The 23,330-nt window shown below is 38.3% G+C and overlaps 1 protein-coding gene across 2 annotated transcripts in view; it reads left to right on the forward strand.

Annotated features, from left to right (window-relative positions):
* The window catches only part of XIRP2 (xin actin binding repeat containing 2), a 308,823-nt gene that overhangs the window by 192,282 nt on the left and 93,211 nt on the right, over positions 1–23,330 (forward strand). For both annotated transcript variants that reach the window (XM_065880384.1, XM_065880385.1), the window contains exon 2: positions 3,884–4,037. In XM_065880384.1, the coding sequence (XP_065736456.1) occupies positions 3,884–4,037 (154 nt within the window). The remainder of the gene's footprint in view (positions 1–3,883; positions 4,038–23,330) is intronic.

Raw genomic sequence — 23,330 nt, forward strand, 5'->3', positions numbered from 1 at the left:
TGTGTTATATTTGATTCTGCGCTTTGGATGCCATCTTCTTGCCCCTCTTAGGGATTTTACATCATTGATTTTTCCTTCTCTCCTCAGCGCAGCCAACCTCTCCAACTCACTAATCCCTTCAATTGACTTTTCAACATATGCAAGTCTCTCTCTTTACCACCAACATAAGCAAAACACGTCTCTCAAATTACTGCTCTATTTCTCCCCTTCACTTTAACACTAAACTATTCAAGAAATTATCTTCACCCGCTATCTGTCAGTCAACCCTTCACCAGTTCGATCTGCCTTCCAGTCTTTTTACTTCCACCAAAACAGTTTTGCTCTACAGGTTATATGCATGTTGCTAAACTCAAAGGATATATTATATTTAAGTTCCTATCTAATTTCTACTCTCAGTAAGAATTAAATATTGTTAACAATATTCTTCGCTTCTAATTTTCTTCCATCCTTCTTCTTGTTTGCTTTTGCTCCTCTGCCATCATATTAAATGTCAGCATTTCTCAAGGCTTGGCTCTGGACATTTTCCTCATCACACTTGAAGCAGCTTCATTCACACCTCCTGTTTCAATTACCAACCACTATAACTCAGATGACTCACAAATTACTTGTTCAGTTAAGACCTCTCCACTGAGCTCCAGGACTACCAATCCAATGTCTTTTGAACATCTTGGTACCCAATTCATGGTCTTTCCTTTCTCCCAAATCAGGCTTCTTCTGGTGCTCTGACATTACTTAATCATACCACGACTCAGTTAGCTGTGTACGCCAGAAAGAAAAATGAAATTCTCTGTCTTTCTCAAACCTCAGATTCAGCCCATTATCCAGTCTTGTCAGTTTTACATCCTAAATAGCTTTCAATTTAGTTCACTTCTCTTTATTTCTATCACCACTCTTTGTCGTTGCTTGCCTGGAGCACTACCATACTCTCATAATTGATCTTCTCATGTACATATTGACCTTCCTCCAGTCCATCCAGCTCTTGAGCAGTGGCTCTCAACCAAGGGTGACTTTGCTCCCCACCGGAGATTTGACAATGTCTGAACACACCTTAATGGTCACAGCTAGGGGGCAGCGTTACTAGCATCTAGCGGGCAAAAAGGAGGAAGGCTGCTAAACATCCTACAATGTACAGAATAGGCCCCTCACAAGAAAGAATTATCTGGTTCAAAATGTCAGTGGTGCCAGTGAAGGGACATACAAACTATTATGATCTTAGCTGAGTGAGGAGTTACTGAAGAATTTTCAGCCATTTGTGTGTGTGTGTGAGTGTGTACATTTGCACACATGACAGAATCAGGTCTGCAGCGTGAAAAGCTCAGCCTACCTCTAGAGTAGATTTTGCCAATGTAGGATATTTATCCTTCAAATATCAGCTGAAGATCTTTTCCCCAGGGTGGCTTTTTATGACTTTTCTCACTAGGCTAATTCCTCTATTTTAGGTGCTCAGAGTGTATGTATCTCTCCTCCGTAATCTGTACATAGTTACATATTTACATTTATTTATGTGCTTTACTACGCTTTGTCTCCCTTACTAGACTGGAAGCTACAACAAATGAATCATACTCCTTTATTTTGTTTTATTTAATTTCAAATGAAATTGCACTACGAATGGTTGATTGTTGGAGGTTAGATGTTCACTGACTAAATCTCTTCCTATAACATACGAGAAAACTTAGTCCCAGATGTATCAAGTGACCTGAAGAAAGTCACGCAGCTAATAAGTAGTGAAGGGAAGGCTTGAATCCAGGTTTCTCATAATCAAAAGCTGTGGTGTTTTTCCCCTCTAAAGTGGTGTTGGGTGCATTTGTTTAAGCCTGTAGATTTTCACTCAGAGTAAATCTTTTGTAGAAGCACAGTGCATAAAACAGATTAAAAGATTTTAAAGCAGATCATTGCTTTGATTAGAGATAGCTCAATTCAACCTTATCTAAGAAGTTCTTTTCTACACAGGCCCCTTCTTACCACTTGCCAGGGTGCTAAGGAACTTGCCACAGACTGACTTGGATCTGATGATCAAGGAGTAGAAATGGGTCTACTATTTTCGTTTGTGGATTGTCTGCGGGGCCCCTTACTGCCTCAATATGTGAGGTACTTTTGATAGTTGTGAATTCGGAGTTGAGAATATCAATATAGCATAAGTTAGTGTCATCACTGCCTGAAATTTGCTTAAATGATTTTACCAAATCACATTTCATGTTTCTATATGAAACAGAGAGACGATACTTTCACATTATCTATCAAGTTCGTGGACCATGTTCAGCATTCCGCCCTTTGTCAAAACAAAAATTTTCTGAACAAGAATCACTACTTTTTGAGGCATCTTGATTTTTTCTTTATTTAACTTAGTTTATTTTTGCCAGTGCTAGGAATTGGATTAAATTGCTGAAACAAGAGCAAATAAACATATCGCATCCATTTCATAGAGTCACTTCGTGTGACAGTGGGAGAGGACACCAGACTGAACTGAGTTGGGAATTCTGTGCTCGTCCACTAGCTCAGGAGCTCATGCCACATGCCGTGGCTTGTCTGACACTGTATCTTGACAACATAAAGCAAACTGCTGTTATGAACCTTTGGGTTTTTGCTAATAGTTGGAAACACAAATGTTAAAGGCAATGCCTTGAAAAAAATGGAAACTTCTTTTCCTTTGTTTTACTCCTGTAAATGTTTTTAGTTCCAGTTAAACATTCACAGTAAAGATAGTATATATCATATACTGGGGGTGGGGGGGATATTTAAAGATGAGATGATTAAACACATTCCAATATTTTCTAATTATATATTGTATGTATGTAGTATATATATTATGTATGTAGTATCTGTATATATATATATATATTCTGTGTGTGAAAATTAGAAAACATAAACATGCTAAGAAGTTAAGAGGTTATTTATCTGAAAGCATTGCCTTTCTAACCATATCATAGATACAGGAAATATACCTACTCTAAGAAATGTTTTAGAGTTTTTAGCTGTCTCTCAAACTTGACTCATTCATGCCAGTGTATTTAAAATGTAACAAAAGTGAAGAGCAATTTATCACATCTTTGTCTGAATGGTTGTTGTTTAGAAAATACCACCTCATGTACAAAAATATAAAACTTGTGAGTAGCTATTAAAACCTTTTTCAATATATTACTTGATTTAAAAAAAATACACTTTGCTTCTCAAGTTGTCTTGGCTAATTTACTTATTTTTCAAAATTTTTTATTCAAAATAATTAGTCTGATTGATTGGTTTGTTTTATTGGATTGTATTAATTTATAAAACAAGAAACACTAGACTCCCTGTATTCGAAATATCCTTTATACTTTTTTCCATTGGGAAACTTTTCTCTCTCCAATTTTGAATTACTGTCTCAAAGAAGTAATTTCATAATCTCTATGAACTGCCAAACTGTACTTTTGTATGGTAGCTGAATAGGTTTGGGAGCTCTGTAATTACTAAGTTTATCACCATAGGATGAGCATGACATTAAAGAAAAACTCATTTCCTTCTGTCTTAAGCATATAATGTTGATATATAGCTATTTTTTGAAATCCCTTATGGACATTTCTCAGGCCTTAGGAAGTTGCATCTATTAACTTATATTATGTTGTATTTTGACTCTTATTTCCACTTTCTCTCTTTTATGAGAGCAAAAAACGCCACATGAAAGAAAAGCTAATTCAGAAGTGGAACCTGTGGCAGAAAAGTAAACTAAGCATCAGATATGTGTTTGCCATTCTTGGCTAAGTTATCAACGTTTTACCCGAAGCATATTGGAAAGCATCACTCATAGAAACCTCCTCCCTCCCTCACTCCCGCCTTCTAAACCCCCTAAAAACCACATCTGTTTCCCACTGATAGCTTTAACACACATCCCTTTAATGTCTTCTAACAGGAAGTGGAAATTGAGAGAAATTTGTATTCACCAACATTTAAGAGTCAGCCTGGGAGCCAGTCCGATGATTCTGTGAAAGATTCAGACAAGAAAGGTGAGGAAACACCTTTTGACAAGATGTCACCTGAAAGTGGTCACAGCCACATCTTTGAAGGTTAGCATAATATTTTGATGTGATTTCTTGGCATTATATATTATACAGCATGAGTGGTTAATAAATAAAACCTTAAAAAGTTTTGTTTAAAAATTGGGAAGGAATAGCTCAAGAAACACAATTCAGGGGGAAAAAAGGAAGGTATATTTAAATACTTCTCTCTATACCATATTTGCTTTAATTTTTAAAAGTAAAATATATTTTAATTAAGTATAAATCAGTACAATAAGCATTTTCTGTATTATGCTTTTGGAGCAATGCATTTGACCATCATTTGACTTTTCCTTTTGTGAAAGAAAGGAAAACATATTTGTCTCTCTATGGGAAATAAAAGGATAAAATATAAGTAATTGTTGATGGCAAAACAAAAAAAATTTAATGCCTTCAGCATCTCTTTTTCAGACAATTAAACTTAATGTGCTTAATGAATTCAGAATAAAAAGTGACATGAGAGTGTCATAATTTAAGGGAAAACCTCTTAAATTTGATTGTTTTACAAATGTCATTAAAAAGTCACTAGCTCATATGTTAGAAATTACACTATCAATATAATTTCAACTATGACAGAAGTGCAAAATATAAATAATTTATTATAAAATACAGATATCATTTATCATTTCTGATTAGTCACATTCTGGGTTTTTCCATTTTAGCCAAGTAATGCATATTATAGTATTTGTGATGTTTGTTAAAACTCATAATTAGTACAACTTTTAGGACATTCTTTGATATATATATTTATATATAGCCAGCCATCAAGTTACCAGTCAACATGAGCAATGTGGAATAGTCTTTGGAATATGACAGACAGGTCACAATTTTGGAAAGCAAATGATACTCTACTTTAAAACTTTGCTATTCAAAATGTCTTCTGTGAATCAGACCAGGAGCATCACCTGGAGGCATATTAGAAATGCAGAACCTTGGGCCCCTCACCAGTCCTACTGAATCAGAATCAGCATGTTAACAAGATCCTCAAATGATTCGTGTGCACGTTAAAGTTTGAGAAGCTACACTCTATGATAGTACAGGCTGAACCTCAGAATGATTTACATATGATTTAGCCCATTCTGTTTCCAGTTGGTTTAAGTATGTAATTTGCAGTGGGAGGTGGTGTGGAAAGAATAAAGGGGAGTTTTCTAAGGATGGGCCAAGCGTGGTCTCTAAATACCTTCAAATTAGAATCTCAATCTCTCTTTTTCATTTTCAATTAATTTTGGTATGCCCAATTGATATCCTAATAGGATTAGTATCAGTCTTGAAGAATTTACTCCACATATTTCTAGCCTTGTGATTAAACTTTGTGTGCACTTGGCTGAATGGAAAAGAATTAGATTAGCAGAGGCCAAAAACAGGGAAGCTTTAGGGAATGATTTATGTTCTGATGATGCTGGCCTGTGGAGATCTTAGCACAGGGAGGTGTATATGAGGTTGGCAAACTGATCAAAGTTACATGAGATAAACAACTCTCATCTCACCCTACTTCTCCTGTCCCGTGTTTTCTTTGGTTCCCCTGCAAAGCTTCTTAAAAGTCTCTTTAATTTACAAGCTTAGAAAAGGCAGTCTTGGAGGGCAGCTATAATTTAGTTTCAAGATATAACTTAGAGGGGAGGAGTCAAGATGGTGGTGTGGGAAGATGCGGAGTTAGCGTCTCCCCACAACTAGGGTGACTGCCGGCAGCTAGCGGGGAACTCTGACCCCCAAGGAGACAGGAGGAACCCCAGAGTGAACTGGTAGGATGTAGGGGGACAAAAGGGGGAGGAGAAGTGGAGGCTAGACAAGATCCACACCCCTGAGGCCAGGGAGATCAGGAGAGACAGGTGGGAGGGACTCTCTAGGAACCGTAGGAGAGGAGTGGAGGGCAATCGCCTGGCCCACTCAGGCTGGGGAGGCTGCTGAGCTCCCAATCCACTTCCCACTCCTCCAAAGCCCCATCCAGGCTGCGTGGGTCATGGGGTCATAGGAGGGAGTCTGAAGGGAGAACAGGAGAGGTAGGTGGGAGGGGCCCTGTGGGAGGAGCAGGAGAAGAGGAGAGGGCGATTGCCCTGCCCACTCAGCCTGGGGAGCCTGCTGAGCTCCCCGGCCAATCCCCTGCCCTCCAAAGCTGCCTTCAGGTCATGTGGGTCCTTGGGGGCATAGGAGGGAGGCCTAGGGGAGAACGGGAGAGGCAGGCAGGAGGGGCCCTCCCAGACCCCAGACCGGAGGAGCAGAAGTGAGGATGGTGTTTGTCCTGCCCACTTGAGCCCAGGAAGCCTGCTGGGCTCCCAGGTGAGGTCCCCTGTCCTCTAAGACCAGGAGTGGGGCAAGCCTGGGCCCCTTCTGTTCCTTGAGCCTAAGCCCCACCCCCTATATCCCCTAGGGCATTTTCCAGCCCTGTGGGTCCTGAGCATTGACTCTGCCCACCGCCCAAACCTCGCCCTTGTTTAGACCCCACTCTCCACAGCTGAGTCCTTCTCCCTCCCACTCCCTTACCCCCCAACCCTGCCTTTTTTTTTTTCCTTCCTCCTCTTTTTTACTACTGTGGTGCTGTTGTACATTCTGGCTGTTGATTCATCTATATTTTTATTTTTACATTCTTTCTACCATATCTGTTAGTTCTTAGTCTAATTTAATTTTTTACTTTGCTATTCTCTTTTTTTTTTTTTTTGCTGCTCCACGTGGCTTGTGGGATCTTGATTCACGAGCCTGGGGTCGGGTGGAAGCTCCTGCAGTGGGAGCTCTGAGTCCAAAACACTGGATTAACAGAGAACCTCAGAATCCAGGGAATATTCATCAGAGTGTGGTCTCACAGAGTTCCTCATCTCAGCACCAAGACCTAGCTCTACCAATAGCCTACAAGTTCCAGTGTTGGAAGCCTCAGGCCAAACAACCAGTAAAACAGGAACACAATCCCAAACATAAAAAAAAAAAAAAAAAAAAGGCTTCCCTGGTGGCACAGTGGTTGAGAGTCCGCCTGCCGATGCAGGGGACATGGGTTCATGCCCCGGTCCGGGAAGATCCCACATGCCATGGAGCAGCTGGGTCCATAATGAGCCATGGCTGCTGAGCCTGTGTGTCCAGAGCCTGTGCTCTGCAGCGGGAGAGGCCACAACAGTGAGAGGCCCACGTACCGCGCAAAAAAAAAAAGGCAAAAAAATATGTCACAGATGAAGGAGCAAGTTAAAAACCTGCAAGATCAAATAAATGAAGAGGATATAGGTAATCTCCCTGAAAAAGAATTCAGAGTAATGATAGTAAAGATTATCCAGAATCTCAGAAATAGAATGGAAGCACAGATTGAGAAAATACAAGAAATGTTTAACAAGAATCTAGAAGAACTAAACAACAAACAAACAGAGATGAACAGCACAATAACGGAAATGAAAAATACACTAGAAGGAATCAATAACAGAATTACAGAGGCAGAAGAACGAATAAGTGAGCTGGAAGATAAAATGGTGGAAATAACTGCCAAGGAGCAGAAAAAAGAATGAAAAGAATTGAAGACAATCTCAGAGACATATGGGACAATAGTAAATGCACCAACATTCGAATTGTAGGGATCTCAGAAGAAGAAGAGAAAAAGAAAGGGTCTGAGAAAATATTTGAAGGGATTATAGTGGAAAACTTCCCTAACATGGGAAAGGAAATAGTCACCCAAGTCCAGGAAGCACAGAGAGTACTATACAGGATAAACCCTAGGAAAAACACAAGACATGTATTAATCAAACTAACAAAAATTAAATTCAAAGAAAAAATATTAAAAGCAGCAAGGGAAAAACAAAAAATAACATACAAAGGAATCCCCATAAGGTTATCAGCTGATTTTTCAGCAGAAACTCTGCAGGCCAGAAGGGAGTGGTAGGATATACTTAAAGTGATGAAAGAGAAAAACCTACAAGCAAGATTACTCTACCCAGCAACGATCTCATTCAGATTCTATGGAGAAGTCAAAAGCTTTTCAGACAAGCAAAAGCTAACAGGATTCAGCACCACCAAACCAGCTTTACAACATTTACAACAAATGCTAAAGAAACTTCTCTAAGCAGAAAACACAAGAGAAGAAAAAGACCCAAAAAAACAAACCCAGAACAATTAAGAAAATGGTAATAGGAACACACATATCGATGATAACCTTGAATGTAAATGGATTAAATGCCCCAAACAAAAGACACAGACTGGTTGAATGGATACAAAAACAAAACCCATATATATGCTGTCTGTAAGAGACCCACTTCAGATCCAGGGACACATACAGACTGAAAGTGAAGGGATGGAAAAAGATATTCCATGCAAATTGAAATCAGAATAATGCTGGAGTAGCAATACTCGTATAAGATAAAATAGGCTTTAAAATAAAGATTATTACAAGAGATAAGGAAGGACAAGATATAATGATCAAAGGATCAATCCAAGAAGAAGATATAACAATTATAAATGTTTATGCACCCGACATAGGAGCACATCAATACACAAGGAAAATGCTAACAACAATGAAAGGAGAAATCAACAGTAACACAATAATAGTAGGGGACTTTAACACCCCACTTACACCAATGGACAGATCATCCAAACAGAAAATAAATACAGAAACACAAGCTTTAAATGATACAATAGACCAGATGGATCTAATTGATATTTATAGAACAGTCCACCCAAAAGTGGCAGAATACACTTTCTTCTCAAGTGCACATAGAACATTCTCCAGGATACATCACATCTTGGGTCACAAGTCAAGCCTTGGTAAATTTAAGAAAATTGAAATCATATCATGCATCTTTTCTGACCAGAACACTATGAGATTGGAAATCAATTACAGTAAAAAAACACAAATACATAGAGGCTAAACATGTGCTACAAAATATCCAAGAGATCACTGAGAAATCAAAGAAGAAATTAAAAAATACATAGAAACAAATGACAGCAGAAACACAATTACCCAAAACCTATGGGATGCAACTAAAGCAATTCTAAGAAGGAAGTTTATAACAATTCAGTCTCATCTCAAGAAACAAGAAAAATCTCAAGTAAACAATCTAACCCTACACTTAAAACAGCTCGAGAAAGAAGAACAAAGAAAACCCAAAGTCAGTAGAAGGAAAGAAATCATAAAGATCAGAGCAGAAATAAATAAAATAGAAACGAAGAAAACAATAGCAATGATCAATGAAACTAAAAGCTGGTTCTTTGAGAGGGTAAACAAAATTGATAAACTCTTAGCCAGACTCATCAAGAAACAAAGGGAGTGGACGCAAATCAATAAAATTAGAAATGAAAAGGGAGAAATCACAACTGACACTGCAGAAATAAAAAGGATTATAAGAGACTACTACAAACAACTATATGCCAATAAAATGGATGACCATGAAGAAATGGACAAATTCTTGGAAAGGTACAATTTTCCAAGACTGAACAGCAAGAATTAGAAAATATAAACAGACCTATCACAAGTAATGATATTGAAACCGTAATTAGAAATCTTCCAACAAACAAAACTCCAGGACCAGATGGCTTCACAGGTGAATTCTATCAAACATTTAGAGAAAAGATAACACCAATCCTTCTCAAACTCTTCCAAAAAATTGCAGAGGGAGAAACACTCCCCAATTCATTCTACAAAGCCACCACCACCCTGATACCAAAACCAGTAAAAGATATCACAAAAAAGAAAATTCTAGACCAATATCACTGATAAACATAGATGCTAAAATCCTGAACAAAATACCAGCAAACAAAATCCAACAGCACATTAAAAGAATCATACACCATGATCAAGTGGGATTTATCGCAGGGACACAAGGATTCACCAATATACGCAAATCAATCATTGTGATACACCACATTAACAAATTAAGGAAAAAAAACCATATGATCATCTCAATAGATGTAGAAAAAGCTTTTGACAAAATTCCACACCAATTTATGATAAACACTCTCCAGAAAGTGGGCATAGAGGGAGCCTACCTCAACATAATAAAGGCCATATATGACAAACCTGCAGCAAGCATTATACTCAATGGTGAAAAACTGAAAGCATTTCCACTAGGATCAGGAACAAGACAAGGATGTCCACTCTTGCCACTCTTATTCAACATAGTTTGGGAAGTCCTAGCCATGGAAATCAGAGAAGGAATATAAATAAAAGGAATACAAATTGGAAAAGAAGAAGTAAAACTGTCACTTTTTGCAGATGACATGATACTTTACATAGAAAATCCTAAAGATTCCACCAGAAAACTACTAGAAATCAATGAATTTGGTAAGGTTGCAGAATACCAAATTAATGCACAGAAATCTCTGGCATTCCTATACACCCACAATGAAAAATCAGAAAGCGAAATTAAAGAAACACTCCCATTTACCATTGCAACAAAGGGATAAAATACCTAGGAATAAACCTTTCTAAGAAGGCAAAAAACTTGTACTCAGAAAACTATAGAACACTGATGAAAGAAATCAAAGATGACATAAACAGATGGAGAAATATTCCATGTTCCTGGATTGGAAGAATCAATATTGTGAATATGACTCTATTACCCAAAGCAATCTACAGATTCAATGCAATCCCTATCAAACTACCAATGGCATTCTTCACAGAATTAGAACAAAAAAATCTTACAATTCGTATGGAAACACAAAAGACCCTGAATAGCCAAAGCAATCTTGAGAAAGAAAAACAGAGTTGGAGGAATCAGGCTCCCTGACTTCAAACTATGCCACAAAGCTACAGTAATTAAAACAGTATGGTCCTGGCACAAAAAAAGAAATATAGATCAATGGTACAGGATAGAATGCCCAGTGGTAAACCCATACACATATGGACACCTAATTTACAACAAAAGTGGCAAGAACATACAATGGAGAAAAGACAGCCTCTTCAACAAATGGTGCTGGGAAAACTGGACAGCTACATGTAAAAGAATGAAATTAGAACACTACCTAACACCATACACAAAAATAAACTCCAAATGGATTAAAGACTTAAATGTAAGACCAGACACTATAAAAGATCTTTTTTGACCCACCTCCTAGAGTAACAAAAATAAAAACAAAAATAACAAATGAGACCTAATGAAAATTAAAAGCTTCTGAACAACAAAGGAAACCATAAACAAGACAAAAAGACAACCTTCAGAATGGGAGATAATACTTGCAAATGAAACAACAGACAAAGGATTAATCTCCAAAATATACAAACAGCTCATGGAGCTCAATATCAAATAAACAAACAATCCAGTTAAAAAATGGGTGGAAGACCTAAATAGACATTTCACCAAGGAAGACATGCACATGGCCAAGAGGCACACGAAGAGATACTCAACATCACTAATTATTAGGGAAATGCAAATCAAAACTACAATGAGGTATCACCTCATACTGCTCAGAATGGCCATTATCAAAAAAAGCTAGAAAAAATAAGTGCTGGAAAGAGTGTGGAGAAAAGGGAATCATCTTGCCCTGTTGGGAATGTAAATTGATACAAACACTATGGAGAACAGTATGGAGGTTCCTTAAAAAAGTAAAAATAGAGCTACCATTTGACTCAGCAATCCCACTCCTGGGCATATACCCTGAGAAAACCATAATTCAAAAAGAGACATGCACCACAATGTTCATTGAAGCATTATTTACAATAGCCAGGACATGGAAGCAACTTAAATGTCCACTGACAGATGAATGGATAAAGAAAATGTGGCACACATATACAACGGAATATTACTGAGGCATTAAAAGAAATGGAATTGAGTTATTTGTAGTGAGGTGGATGGACCTAGAGTCTGTCATACAGAGTGAAGTAAGTCAGAAAGGGAAAAACCAATACTGTATGCTAACGCATATATATGGAATTTAAAAAACAAAATTGAGAGCTTCCCTGGTGGCGCAGTGGTTGAGAGTCCGCCTGCCAATGCAGGGGACACGGGTTTGTGCCCCGGTCCGGGAAGATCCCACATGCCGCGGAGCGGCTGGGCCCGTGAGCCATGGCTGCTGAGCCTGCGTGTCCGGAGCCTGTGCTCCGCAACGGGAGAGTCCACAACAGTGAGAGGCCCACGTACCCCAAAAAAAAAAAAAAAAAAAAAAATTGATACTGATGAACCTAGTTGCAGGGCAGGAATAAAGAGGTAGACACAGAGAATGGACTTGATAGCATGGGGTGGGTCGGTGAAGCTGGGGCAAAGTGAGAGTAGCATCGGCGTATATACATTACCAAATGTAAAATAGTTGGCTGGTGGGAAGCCGCAGAATAGCAAAGGGAAATCGGTGCTTTGCGATGACCTAGAGGGGTGGGACAGGGAGGATGGGAGGGAGCCTCAAGAGGAAGGGGATATGGGGACATGTGTATGCATATGTCTGATTCTCTTTGTTGTGAAACCGAAACTAACACAGTATTGTGAAGCAATTATAATCCAATAAAGATGTATTTTTTTAAAAGAGATATGACAAATTTAAGAGTGATCACAGATTTAAATTTCCAGGTATACTGAAAAAAAAACATTGTAGGGAAATTGCACTAAGGATGATGATAGCAACCAACTTCATTTTAATTTTATCTGCACATTGCCCAAGAACTCTAATCCCTATGCATCACTGGGTTTTTTTTTTTTTTTTTTTTTTTTTTTTGCGGTACGCCGGCCTCTCACTGTTGTGGCCTCTCCCGTTGCGGAGAACAGGCTCTGGACGTGCAGGCTCAGCGGCCATGGCTCACAGGCCCAGCCACTCCGCAGCATGTGGGATCTTCCCGGACCAGGGCACGAACCCGTGTCCCCTGCATCGGCAGGCGGACTCTCAACCACTGTGCCACCAGGGAAGTCCATCACTGCTTTTTAAAAGAGAAACTTCTTTTATTATAGGATCCTTTTTTTCTTTTTTATAAATGTATTTATTTTATTTATTTATTTTTGGCTGTGTTGGGTCTTTGTTGCTGTGTGCGGGCTTTCTCTAGTTGCAGCGAGCGGGGTCTACTCTTAGTTGTGGTGTGCGGGCTTCTCATTGCGGTGGCTTCTCTTGTTGCAGAGCACAGGCTGTAGGCATGCAGTCTTCAGTAATTGTGGCACATGTGCTCTAGAGTGCAGGCTCAGTAGTTGTGGCACATGGGCTTAATTGCTCTGAGGCATGTGGGATCTTCCCGGACCAGGGCTCAAACCCGTGTCCCCTGCGTTGGCAGGCAGATTCTTAACCACTGTGCCACCAGGGAAGCCCCATTATGGGATCCTTTTACTTCTTCCATGGTGGCTAAAATTTTTCTCTCTGATGGAATGATCATAAGCCCTTTTAATACTTAATTTATAATCTTGACAAAACCTACACAACCAAAGAGTATATTGATGTTGTCGTTCTGCTGCAAAGAGAATTTTTTCCAAGAAGGTAAATACAAGTGACTGAATAAAATGTGATAACTGAAAGATGTCAGAGTTTATACAATTATATGAGTGACTATAATGGCCTCGCATATTAGTTAAACCGCTTAAGTAGCCTCAAGCATTTCATACTTGAAGGTATTATTTATTTATAGCTCTTTCATAAACAGTAGAATTTTTAAAATAAACTAACAATAGATCATTAAAATGTAGCTACCTAATGTCCTGCATTGTTAGAATTTAGTAAAATCAATGTAAATTGATAGTTTCATCTCAGGACTCGGGAAGAGAGATTCCTGATGGATTAGTTCAGGCCCCTTATCCTCAACTGCAGGTCCCAGGGAGAAGCACAGAAAGGCACTGGGATTTCCCCAGACTCCTTTCTATGTTTGATGAGCCATCTCAGGTTGTGTTTAATTGCTCTTACCACCCTTTTCTTAGGTTTGCTAAGATTTCCTCACTGATCTACAGGTGTCAAATAAAACACAGTGCTGTGTGTACACATTAGTGCATTCCATTCACATTTTCTGTGGTATGTACTCTAGCAGTTAATTATTCCAAAGATTCTAGGAAGACATGGCTCATTTGAAATTAAATGTCAAGCGTGATAAATCCATAATTTGACAAATCTGGATGATGTGATAGGTATGAGAAAAAAATAAATTTATATAAATGGTTTTGATGGAAGTATCGTAGGGATATAAAAAATCTGATTTGTGGAATTTCCTTTAGAAATTTAAAAGCCGATAAGTTAGAAAGTGAATATTGAGAGCCTTAGGTACTGATTTACATGGTTTGATCTACTTAGGTTTGATCCACCTGTACCTAGTGTAAAACATCTACTTTTTCTGCTGAAAAATTCTGGTCCAAGTGACGCTTCACATACCACAGGTGATTAGGTAATGTTTATCAAGTTTAAATTACTTGGAATTTTTATATGACAATAACCTGCTTTTCACTTTTATTCTCTAAACCACAATTTTAATATTAATTTTCTAAGTCATCAATATGTAAAATGCTAAGAGATAAAGTATACATTCAAAGTCACTTTTTTTTTTTTTTGCCGTATGCGGGCCTCTCACTGTTGTGGCCTCTCCCGTTGCGGAGCACAGGCTCCAGACGCGCAGGCTCAGCGGCCATGGCTCACGAGCCCAGCCGCTCCGCAGCATGTGGGATCTTCCCGGACCAGGGCATGAACCCGAGTCCCCTGCATCGGCAGGCGGACTCTCAACCACTGCGCCACCAGGGAAGCCCCAAAGTTACTTTTTCAAGCCTTTTGTGATAAACCTTTACCTGCTGTATTTTTCTTTTTATTATGCTCCATTAAAGCTAAATTCATTCTTTATTCTTATAGTGGCCATTCATCTTCTCTGACAGATTTTACAAACAAACTGAGTGTTCTGTTTTTTCAAATTTTATAGTGCTCTTTAAGTGATGGAATCCTTTCAATTATTAATGTTTCTACAATATTGACGTAGGTGCAATATATATATTTGTGTGTGAGTAATTATTATATACATATCTCATTTGTTGTTTAAAATTAGGCATTTTAGAGTAGTGATTTTTGTGATGTAAAATTGATCCACATGTATGCTGTCCAATGTGATAACACTACTAACCAATAACCACTAATGTCAATTAAGCACTTCAAAAGTAGCTGGTGAGACTGAGCAACTTATTGTGAATTTTATTGCACTTTAATTAACTTAAATACAAGTAGTCACTCTTTTGGACATTATAGTTTTAGTAGATGTCATTTCTCCAAGACACTCATTGTCTACCTTTTGCACATGAAGGGGTCCAGATGATAGTTATTCATTTTGTTACCCTGTCTCCGCAAATTTATCCTTCTTAAAATATATGTGGATAAATGTAAAGAAAATTTGTGTCAGCAAAATAAGCAAGTAAGCAGCAATAATCCACATAGTAAAAAGATTGTCTTCGAGATCTAGTGACAGTCTCTTCTGTGCAGTATTTCCTAGTGAAAAAATTAAGAGAAACGTAGTTTCACCTGTGTTCCCTTCTCAATGCACTAAAAAACAATGGTTTTATAATAGAAACAGAAATATCTACTGTGAGGCTATGCGTTTTTCTATAACATCTTTTCTAGAGCTTAATTGTCTTGGGAATATGAATCCTCTCAGGTCAGGAAACAACCCATTCTCTAAATTCCTAAGGTCAACAAAGTTAAATGAAATGCTGTAACAGGATGCTTTAAAATTAACAGAACCATTCCTTTAATAAAAAAGGGCTTCATTTGGAAGCATATAAATAAATCAGACATTTAGTCACAGAGCATCTCCTGTGATGGCTATCAGCACCATTTGTTCTGCTCTGACTGATGTGTTCTCTCTAATGAAACTCAGAGCACAGGTTTTCAGCTTAGTCTCTGGACACCCCATGGTGAACCCTAGACTCTCAACACCAACTTCTGCTTCCAGACTTGCTTCCTTCCCCGTTCGTACCTTCTTTCACGCCCCCAGACAATCTTCTGAAAAACAGCAATGTTATTTTGATTCACACAGGAGACATTTCATCAGTAAAAATTGTTAGTGAATCACCATTTAAAATAATCCTGAGGTGGGTGACGTCCTTTACAAAGTGAAGAATCCTTTTGTCACATCAAAAGGATTTGCTATGTTTGATCTGTTTACTCAGTTTGGAGTTGTTTTTTCTCTTTCTTAAAGTGGGTTTCATTTGCAGTTTTTCAATGACTCCCACATGGCCCTTTTAGTCCCTTTTATAGTCAGTGAGTCAAAACAAATTCCAGAGTTAAATCATGGGCTCTGCTGGATGGGGCAGCTGGGAGTTTGCTATTCTGAGGAAATTGTAATGAAAGGTCTATTCATTAAGTCTTTCACATGGTAGCTATAAATCAGCACCTTGGAATGCTGGAAAATTTCCATTGATTAATAATCAAAATCCCAGGAAATCATTTTAAGCTGGGACATGGTCATACTTAATTTTAAAACATGATGCCATCAAAGAAAGAGAACAACAAATATAAATATCCCACTTGAAAACCATTCATTCATCTTACTCCCTTGCAATTGGAAAGAACTAAATATTATTTTTAAATATTCTGATTGTAGAATCAGAAAGGTATATCTGTTCCTAGAGAATATTTTTTATGCACTGTTTTCATTTGTCCATTCATTCATTCAGCAAATAGTTTTTGAGTGTTTACTTGAGCCAGGTACTAGTCTAAGTGCTTGGGAACATCCATGAATAAAACAGACAAAGATGAGAAAAAAAAAAAAAACCTGCCTTTGTGCAGCTTGTATTCTAACAGGGAGAAGCACACAATGCACAATAAAAAATAGTTAAAAAGTAGATTACATACCAGAAGGAAATAAGTACTATAGAAAATATAGACCAGGATAGAATGGATGGCGCTTGGTGAAGGACTGCAGTTTTAATTGGGGTGGTCAGGATCAGCCACAACAAAAAGATGACATTTAAGCAAAGACTTGAATAAAATATTTTCTCTTTTTCTTCATCCCTAGGGGTATACAAAGTCATATTTTTAAATGTGTTTAAGACAAATATATCCAGGAAGATTTGAGGCAGAATCCTCCCTGGGTGATGCCAAGCCCCATGATCTGAGTTGACTATATTGCTGGTTTCTATGCCGTTACTAGAAGCAGAGAAAAGATATATATGGCAGTAAAACCCTTACACCTTACCACTGTCACCAATGCAAAGTGTGTGACTATTCCTCCCTTTGTTCCTCAATACACATCTTATACATTTGGAGTATTTATTGCTCTCTTTTGATCTCCAGAGAACAGGCCCAGATAGGAGACAAAGAGTTCAGGCAGAATCACAGGGCTGGCTGAAGACTTGGAGCCCACACATGGGAGCTGAACTTGAAGTGGTTATTCTAGGGAAAGGGACATGAGAATTGTGTTACCTAATAGGTTTGAAATTAGAATGTCAGTACAAAAGTGAAACACAAGAACCCCACATCTTAACCTGAGTTCATGACTTCATGTGTCTCTCCAGGTTGGCATAGCTCAGATGGCCGTCAGTGTTTCAAAATAAAGGCAACGTTAGAGGTTCATGAATGTGTTAGGTCCACATTGGAGAGGTTCGATGACCGGTGTTGAAGATGCAATCCTAGCTGTGTTTAAGCAAAAAACCTAGTCACTAAGGATTAGTGCATGACTAAGAAAACTCATTACTTTGAGCTGGTGATTTTGAGGGAAAGGGAAGAAGGAAAGAAGAAAGGAGGAGAGGGACAGAGAAAGGGACAGAGAGAAACACAAGTAAGAATGGAGGAAAAAAGGCAGGAAGATACAGAGAGGAAAAAGCAGTTCTAAAACACTTTTGGGAAGTAGCTAGAATCCAGATATTAAAGAACTACTTTTGGGGCTTCCATGGTGGCGCAGTGGTTGAGAGTCCGCCTGCCGATGCAGGGGACGCGGGTTCGTGCCCCGGTCCAGGAAGATCCCACATGCCGCGGAGCATCTGGGCCCATGAGCCATGGCCGCTGAGCCTGCGTGTCCGGAGCCTGTGCTCCGCAACGGGAAAGGCCACAACAGAGAGAGGCCCGCGTACCGCAAAAAAAAAAAAAAAAAAAAAAAAAAAAGAACTACTTTTGGTGTCAGAGACAAACACAGAGGGAGAGCAGTAGCAAAATCCATAAATTCAGCAGATGTTTACTGAACATGTACTATGGACCTGCTCCTGTGTTTGGTATTGGGGAGTATGTGAAGACCCACTCTGTCCCTAAGTGATTTTATTTTAAGAAAGGAAGCAGGTTCATAAACAGACATCATCTTTAAAGGATGAACATTTCTACCATGGAAGGACACAGAAGAAGCCATGTGTGCCTGAACCTGAGATGCTTTGTAGAAGTGCTGATTTTCTTTTTCCTTTTCTCTTTTATTTTTTTTTTTTTCCGCTGATTGTGAAGTATGATTGGGATTTGATCAAGAAGAGAAAGAAGGGATGTTTGAGAGGGAGGAATAGGAGGAAGGGTGGAAATTCCAGGTAGATCTAGCAAAATCATGAAGGGTTATTGAAAGTAAGGAATTTGAGGGAAATAGGGACCCTCCATATGTTTGATGCTTAGTAGGTCATTTCGATGAATGTCCTTATACCCCATGAGCTGGGGCCAGAGTGGGTTCTCAATTCTAAAATGAGGGTGAAACAATTCAGGTTGAGGTTAATTAGACTCAGTTGCCAGGTTAAGAGCTGGTTTGAATGAAAAGGGAAGACAATTTTTATGCTTTCAGAATTGATTAAAATGTTCATTGACATGTTTTAACAATGTTTACAAAAGTGAAGGAGTGGAGTATTTGTCTATTTTTAACCACAATAAAAAGCTAGCATTCTAGGGGCAATGCTAAGCTCTAGACATCCTAGATATGGGGAGTGGGAAAAAAGCCACTAAGTATATTAGCTAATTAGCAATTCTTTAAAATTCAATTTTCAAAGTATATAAAGTTTTTTATGTATTTGTAGTTTCAGGTTCTTTTTGTTTTTTTTTGCAGTACGCGGGCCTCTCGCTGTTGTGGCCTCTCTCGTTGCGGAGCACAGGCTCCGGACGCGCAGGCTCAGCGGCCATGGCTCATGGGCCCAGCCACTCCGCGGCATGTGGGATCTTCCCGGACTGGGGCACAAACCCACGTCCCCTGCATTGGCAGGCTGACTCTCAACCACTGCGCCACCAGGGAAGCCCCAAGTTTCAGGTTTTGAGCCACACACTTTTATTTTAAAATGTGTATTTTTTCCACACAATTTAATATTAGAAATACCTCATTTATTTGAAATCAAAATTAATTAGAAACATTTTATTTTTAAAGGTAACTTCTTATTATTTCTGCTTAATGCAGCTTCACATGGCCCTTTAAAATAAATAGTATCTATGATGAATTATAAGAATAATAACTTATTAATAATAAATATGAAAACATAGTAGCACATGAACTTTTCTCTTTCTGAAGTTACATTTACAAAGAGTTACACGTTTCTATATTTGGCTTTTTTTGAACATCTATAAATATGAGGATGGGGCTAAAATAATGTTCTATGAATAAGTTTTGCCTGTCACAGTTATGATTGCAGCTTCCAAAGTGATGAAATAATATATGAGGCCTCAATTAGAAGAGTACTCAAAGTCCCAGCCAGAGGGTCTCAGAATTCTTAAAGAATAACACATAACTTTGTATTGCCTAAGACAAAAAGCCAGTTGTTCAATTTTCTGAAGATCACCTATTTAAAAAAAGATAATCAATTCTTGCCAAACACAATTGGAAACTCATCCTGTTTAACAGTTTATTAGGTCTAATATTTCAGCATGTAACATTCTAGGTAATTCCAGATTTATTAAGGGGTATGTAATCATTCTCTAGTGATTGTTAAGACCATCGCTTTTCATAAACGTCAGGGAAGAATTTGATACACCACCTCCAAACCTATTTTACATCATCACGTCACAATACTTTTGACTCATTGCTTAAATATCTTCAGTCTCCATCCCTAGCAATGATGTACTGCTCTGCAGGAAGATAGTGTCAGAGCATGGAGCCCATTACTTTTAGTTATACTATAGGTAGGAAACTATAAAGGAATTTTAATATTAATTTATAATGGACCCAGGTTGGTAAATAGCTGGTAAGACAAAATATAAATCCTCTCTGGAGGAACGTACTTTCAACTGGGGCCTCAATAAAGTCTAGGGATAGAGTTCCAGTGAACATGAGCTCACAATCAAAAATCACAACATAGGCAAAAACCAAAACTGTATGAGTCAACATGTATAACAAAGCAGAACTATATCTACATAGACTTCAGGTATGAATTAGAGATTTTAGAAAGGGAACTCTGTATACTATGGAATTTAGTTGTAAAACATCTAGCATTCAAGTTCATTGGAAATGGATAGACTAGTCTTGGATAACTGTCTGTCATTAAAAACAAACAAATAGGGCTTCCCTGGTGGTGCAGTGGTTGAGAGTCCACCTGCCGATGCAGGGGACGTGGGTTCGTGCCCCCGTCCGGGAAGATCCCACATGCCGCGGAGTGGCTGGGCCCGTGAGCCATGGCCGCTGAGCCTGCGCGTCTGCAGCCTGTGCTCTGCAACGGGAGAGGCCACAACAGTGAGAGGCCCACGTACCGCAAAAAAAAAAACAAATAAAAAGTAGTTCGTGTCTTTCATTACACACAAACTTTCTTCCAGATGGTTTGAAGAGTCACACATAAAACTCGAAACTCTAACAAGTTAGAAGAATTATAGATATATTTATGACTTCAGAGGAGAAAAGAAACACTAAAAACAAGAACCAGAAAGAGAAAATATGAGACCCAACATCATAAAAGTATTTAAACTTATGTTGACTGAAAAACAATGCACAACCTAAAAGTTGAGAATTATGTTTTATTGGGGACATTACTGAGAAATTAAGCCCAGGACACAGCCTCTCAGATATCTCCAAGGGACTGTTCTAAGGAGGTAAGGGAAGAGCTGGGATATATAGGAGTTTTTGCAAAAAAAACCAAACAAACCCAGGAGGTAGTTGAACATCAAAAGAATACTGCTAATTAAGGAAAAAACAGACATCTCAAGTTAATGAATTTAACACTGTTCTATGTAAGGGAAGATACAAGAGTATGGGCTTAATGAAATTATTCCTTTGATATGCACCTCAACTATCTAAGACCAGTGTCCTATTTTTCTCCATCCTGAACCCCCTCAGGTCGTACCATCAGGGTGGCTACAATAGCCAATGGCTTGGTGGCCCCAATGTCCTTTGTTTATTGATATGGCAGGTGACATTCTTTTTCCACAGTTCTATGAACAATATATTAACTAATTAAAAGACTAGAAAAATTAAAAAATATTACTGCACATATAACCAACAAAACACTAATATCCAGGATATATATAGGAAACATCTACCAAAGAAGAGACAACCAGACTTAAAACTGGGCAGAGTATATGAACCAAAACAAAACTGTAATAGGTAATAATCATATGAAAATGTGAACAGCATTACTAATGATTGGGAAAAATAGAAATTAACATAATAATTAGGCATAATATTTTCCATCAGACCATTAGAATAAAAAAAAAAGTTGTGTAACAATTTGCATTTGTAGGATATATAAAGAAATAAACCCTCTCATACATTAGTGGTGGTAGTACAGAAATGGTATGATCTCTTGGAGAGACAATTTTAAAATGTTAATTAAAATTCAAAATCTCACCCCAAAATTTTTTATCAACTTTTATCTATTTATCTAAAAGAAACACTACAAATGAGTATAATCATCAATATTGGAGGATATATATTGCAGTATTGATTTTATTAGAGAATGATTGGAATACTTATATGCCTATCAATAGGGGGATGATTAAATAAATTATGGCTCACCAATACCAAGAAATACTATGTAACTCTGATAAGAATAAGATAGTTCAGTTGGTACTGACATAGAAAGTTTTCTAAGATGTGTTGTTAGGTTTCTCTGCTGTTTTAATGTTCTACAGCAAGAAAGTATTTTCCATGTATTACTAGTATAATTTTGAAAATAGAAAAATCCCTAAACGTGTGGTAACTTTTTTGATTAAGTAAAATACTGAAATCTTCATAGTACTGTTGTCAAACCCAAGTTTGTCTGCCTGACTCACAGTGAGGCCAAACAAACAAAAATCTCGGCGTTTGGAGCAAAGGTTTATTGCAAAGGCCAATCAAGGAGAATGGGTGGCTCATGCTCAAAAAGCCCAGACTAGGGGCTTCCCTGGTGGCACAGTGGTTGAGAGTCCACCTGACGATGCAGGGGACACGGGTTCATGCCCCAGTCCAGGAAGATCCCACATGCCGCGGAACGGCTGGGCCCATTAGCCATGGCCGCTGAGCCTACATGTCCGGAGACTGTGCTCCATAATGGGAGAGGCCACAACAGTGAGAGGCCCACATACTACAAAAAAAAAAAAAAAAAAATGCCCAGACTCTTTGATGGTTTTCCTGGAAAAGTTTTTATAGGCAAAGTTTAGGGGGAGGTATGCAGGGTGTGTGGCCTTCATCTGATTGGTTGACGGTGAGGTAACAGGGTGTTGGTCCAGGAATCTCAATCATCAGTCTTCTGGTTTCAATCAGTCTGGGGTCTATGTCCTTGTGCTCAGCCTGAAGTTATCATTCTCCATCTGGGTGGGGGCCTTAGTTCCTGTAGAAGAACTCAGAAATATATATCAGATTGTTATGTATATCCCTTGAAGAGGAACCAGGACCCTGCCCCATCACTGCACTATTGTTTCTTGACTGCCTTTCCTTTGTTTCTGCATTCCCTCACTCCTCTAATTAGTAACTGTTTGAATCTGCCCTTTGGAACTCAAGGAAGATCTAGGAGGTTGAAACCTTTTCCTACAAACAAGAAATGGGGGACACGGAAAGGCTTTTGTATCTGGGAGGGCCCCACAGGGTCCTGCTTGGTTTCAGTACTGTGAGTGGCATATCTATGTGCTTAAGAATCGTAAAAAGTTGTAAAAAGTTAGGATTAAATTTTATAATAGCAATATAAGTGAAAAACTATTTTATTAAAACGTGGCTATTTGGACAGTGGAACTGGGCTTTTGTTGCTTATTTGATTCCACATTTTTTAAAAGACCACTGTTATTTCAATTTCTTTCCACCTTGGTGGAAGTTTTTTAGAGATTTTCAAGTTTAACAAATATTAGTGAATAAAGTATTTTAGAAGAGGTTAATATAAAATCTTATAACTTTAAGTAAAATCTATTTTAGGACATAGCTCAATCTATGATATTGCATTGTCTGAAGAACAAAGTCTAGATTCTTTTACAGGTTTACAAAGGAATAAATTCAATGTTTGTCATTTATCACCAAGCAATCTGGATTGGGTCCCAGTGGATATAAGACATTGCTTAAGTTGTTTCCATTTCGACTGGCTCTTAATAAACAATTCAGTTATCTTAAGTGATATTGGAAATTGT

This window comes from Phocoena phocoena, chromosome 7 (assembly GCF_963924675.1).
Source record: "Phocoena phocoena chromosome 7, mPhoPho1.1, whole genome shotgun sequence".
NCBI lineage: Eukaryota > Metazoa > Chordata > Mammalia > Artiodactyla > Phocoenidae > Phocoena > Phocoena phocoena.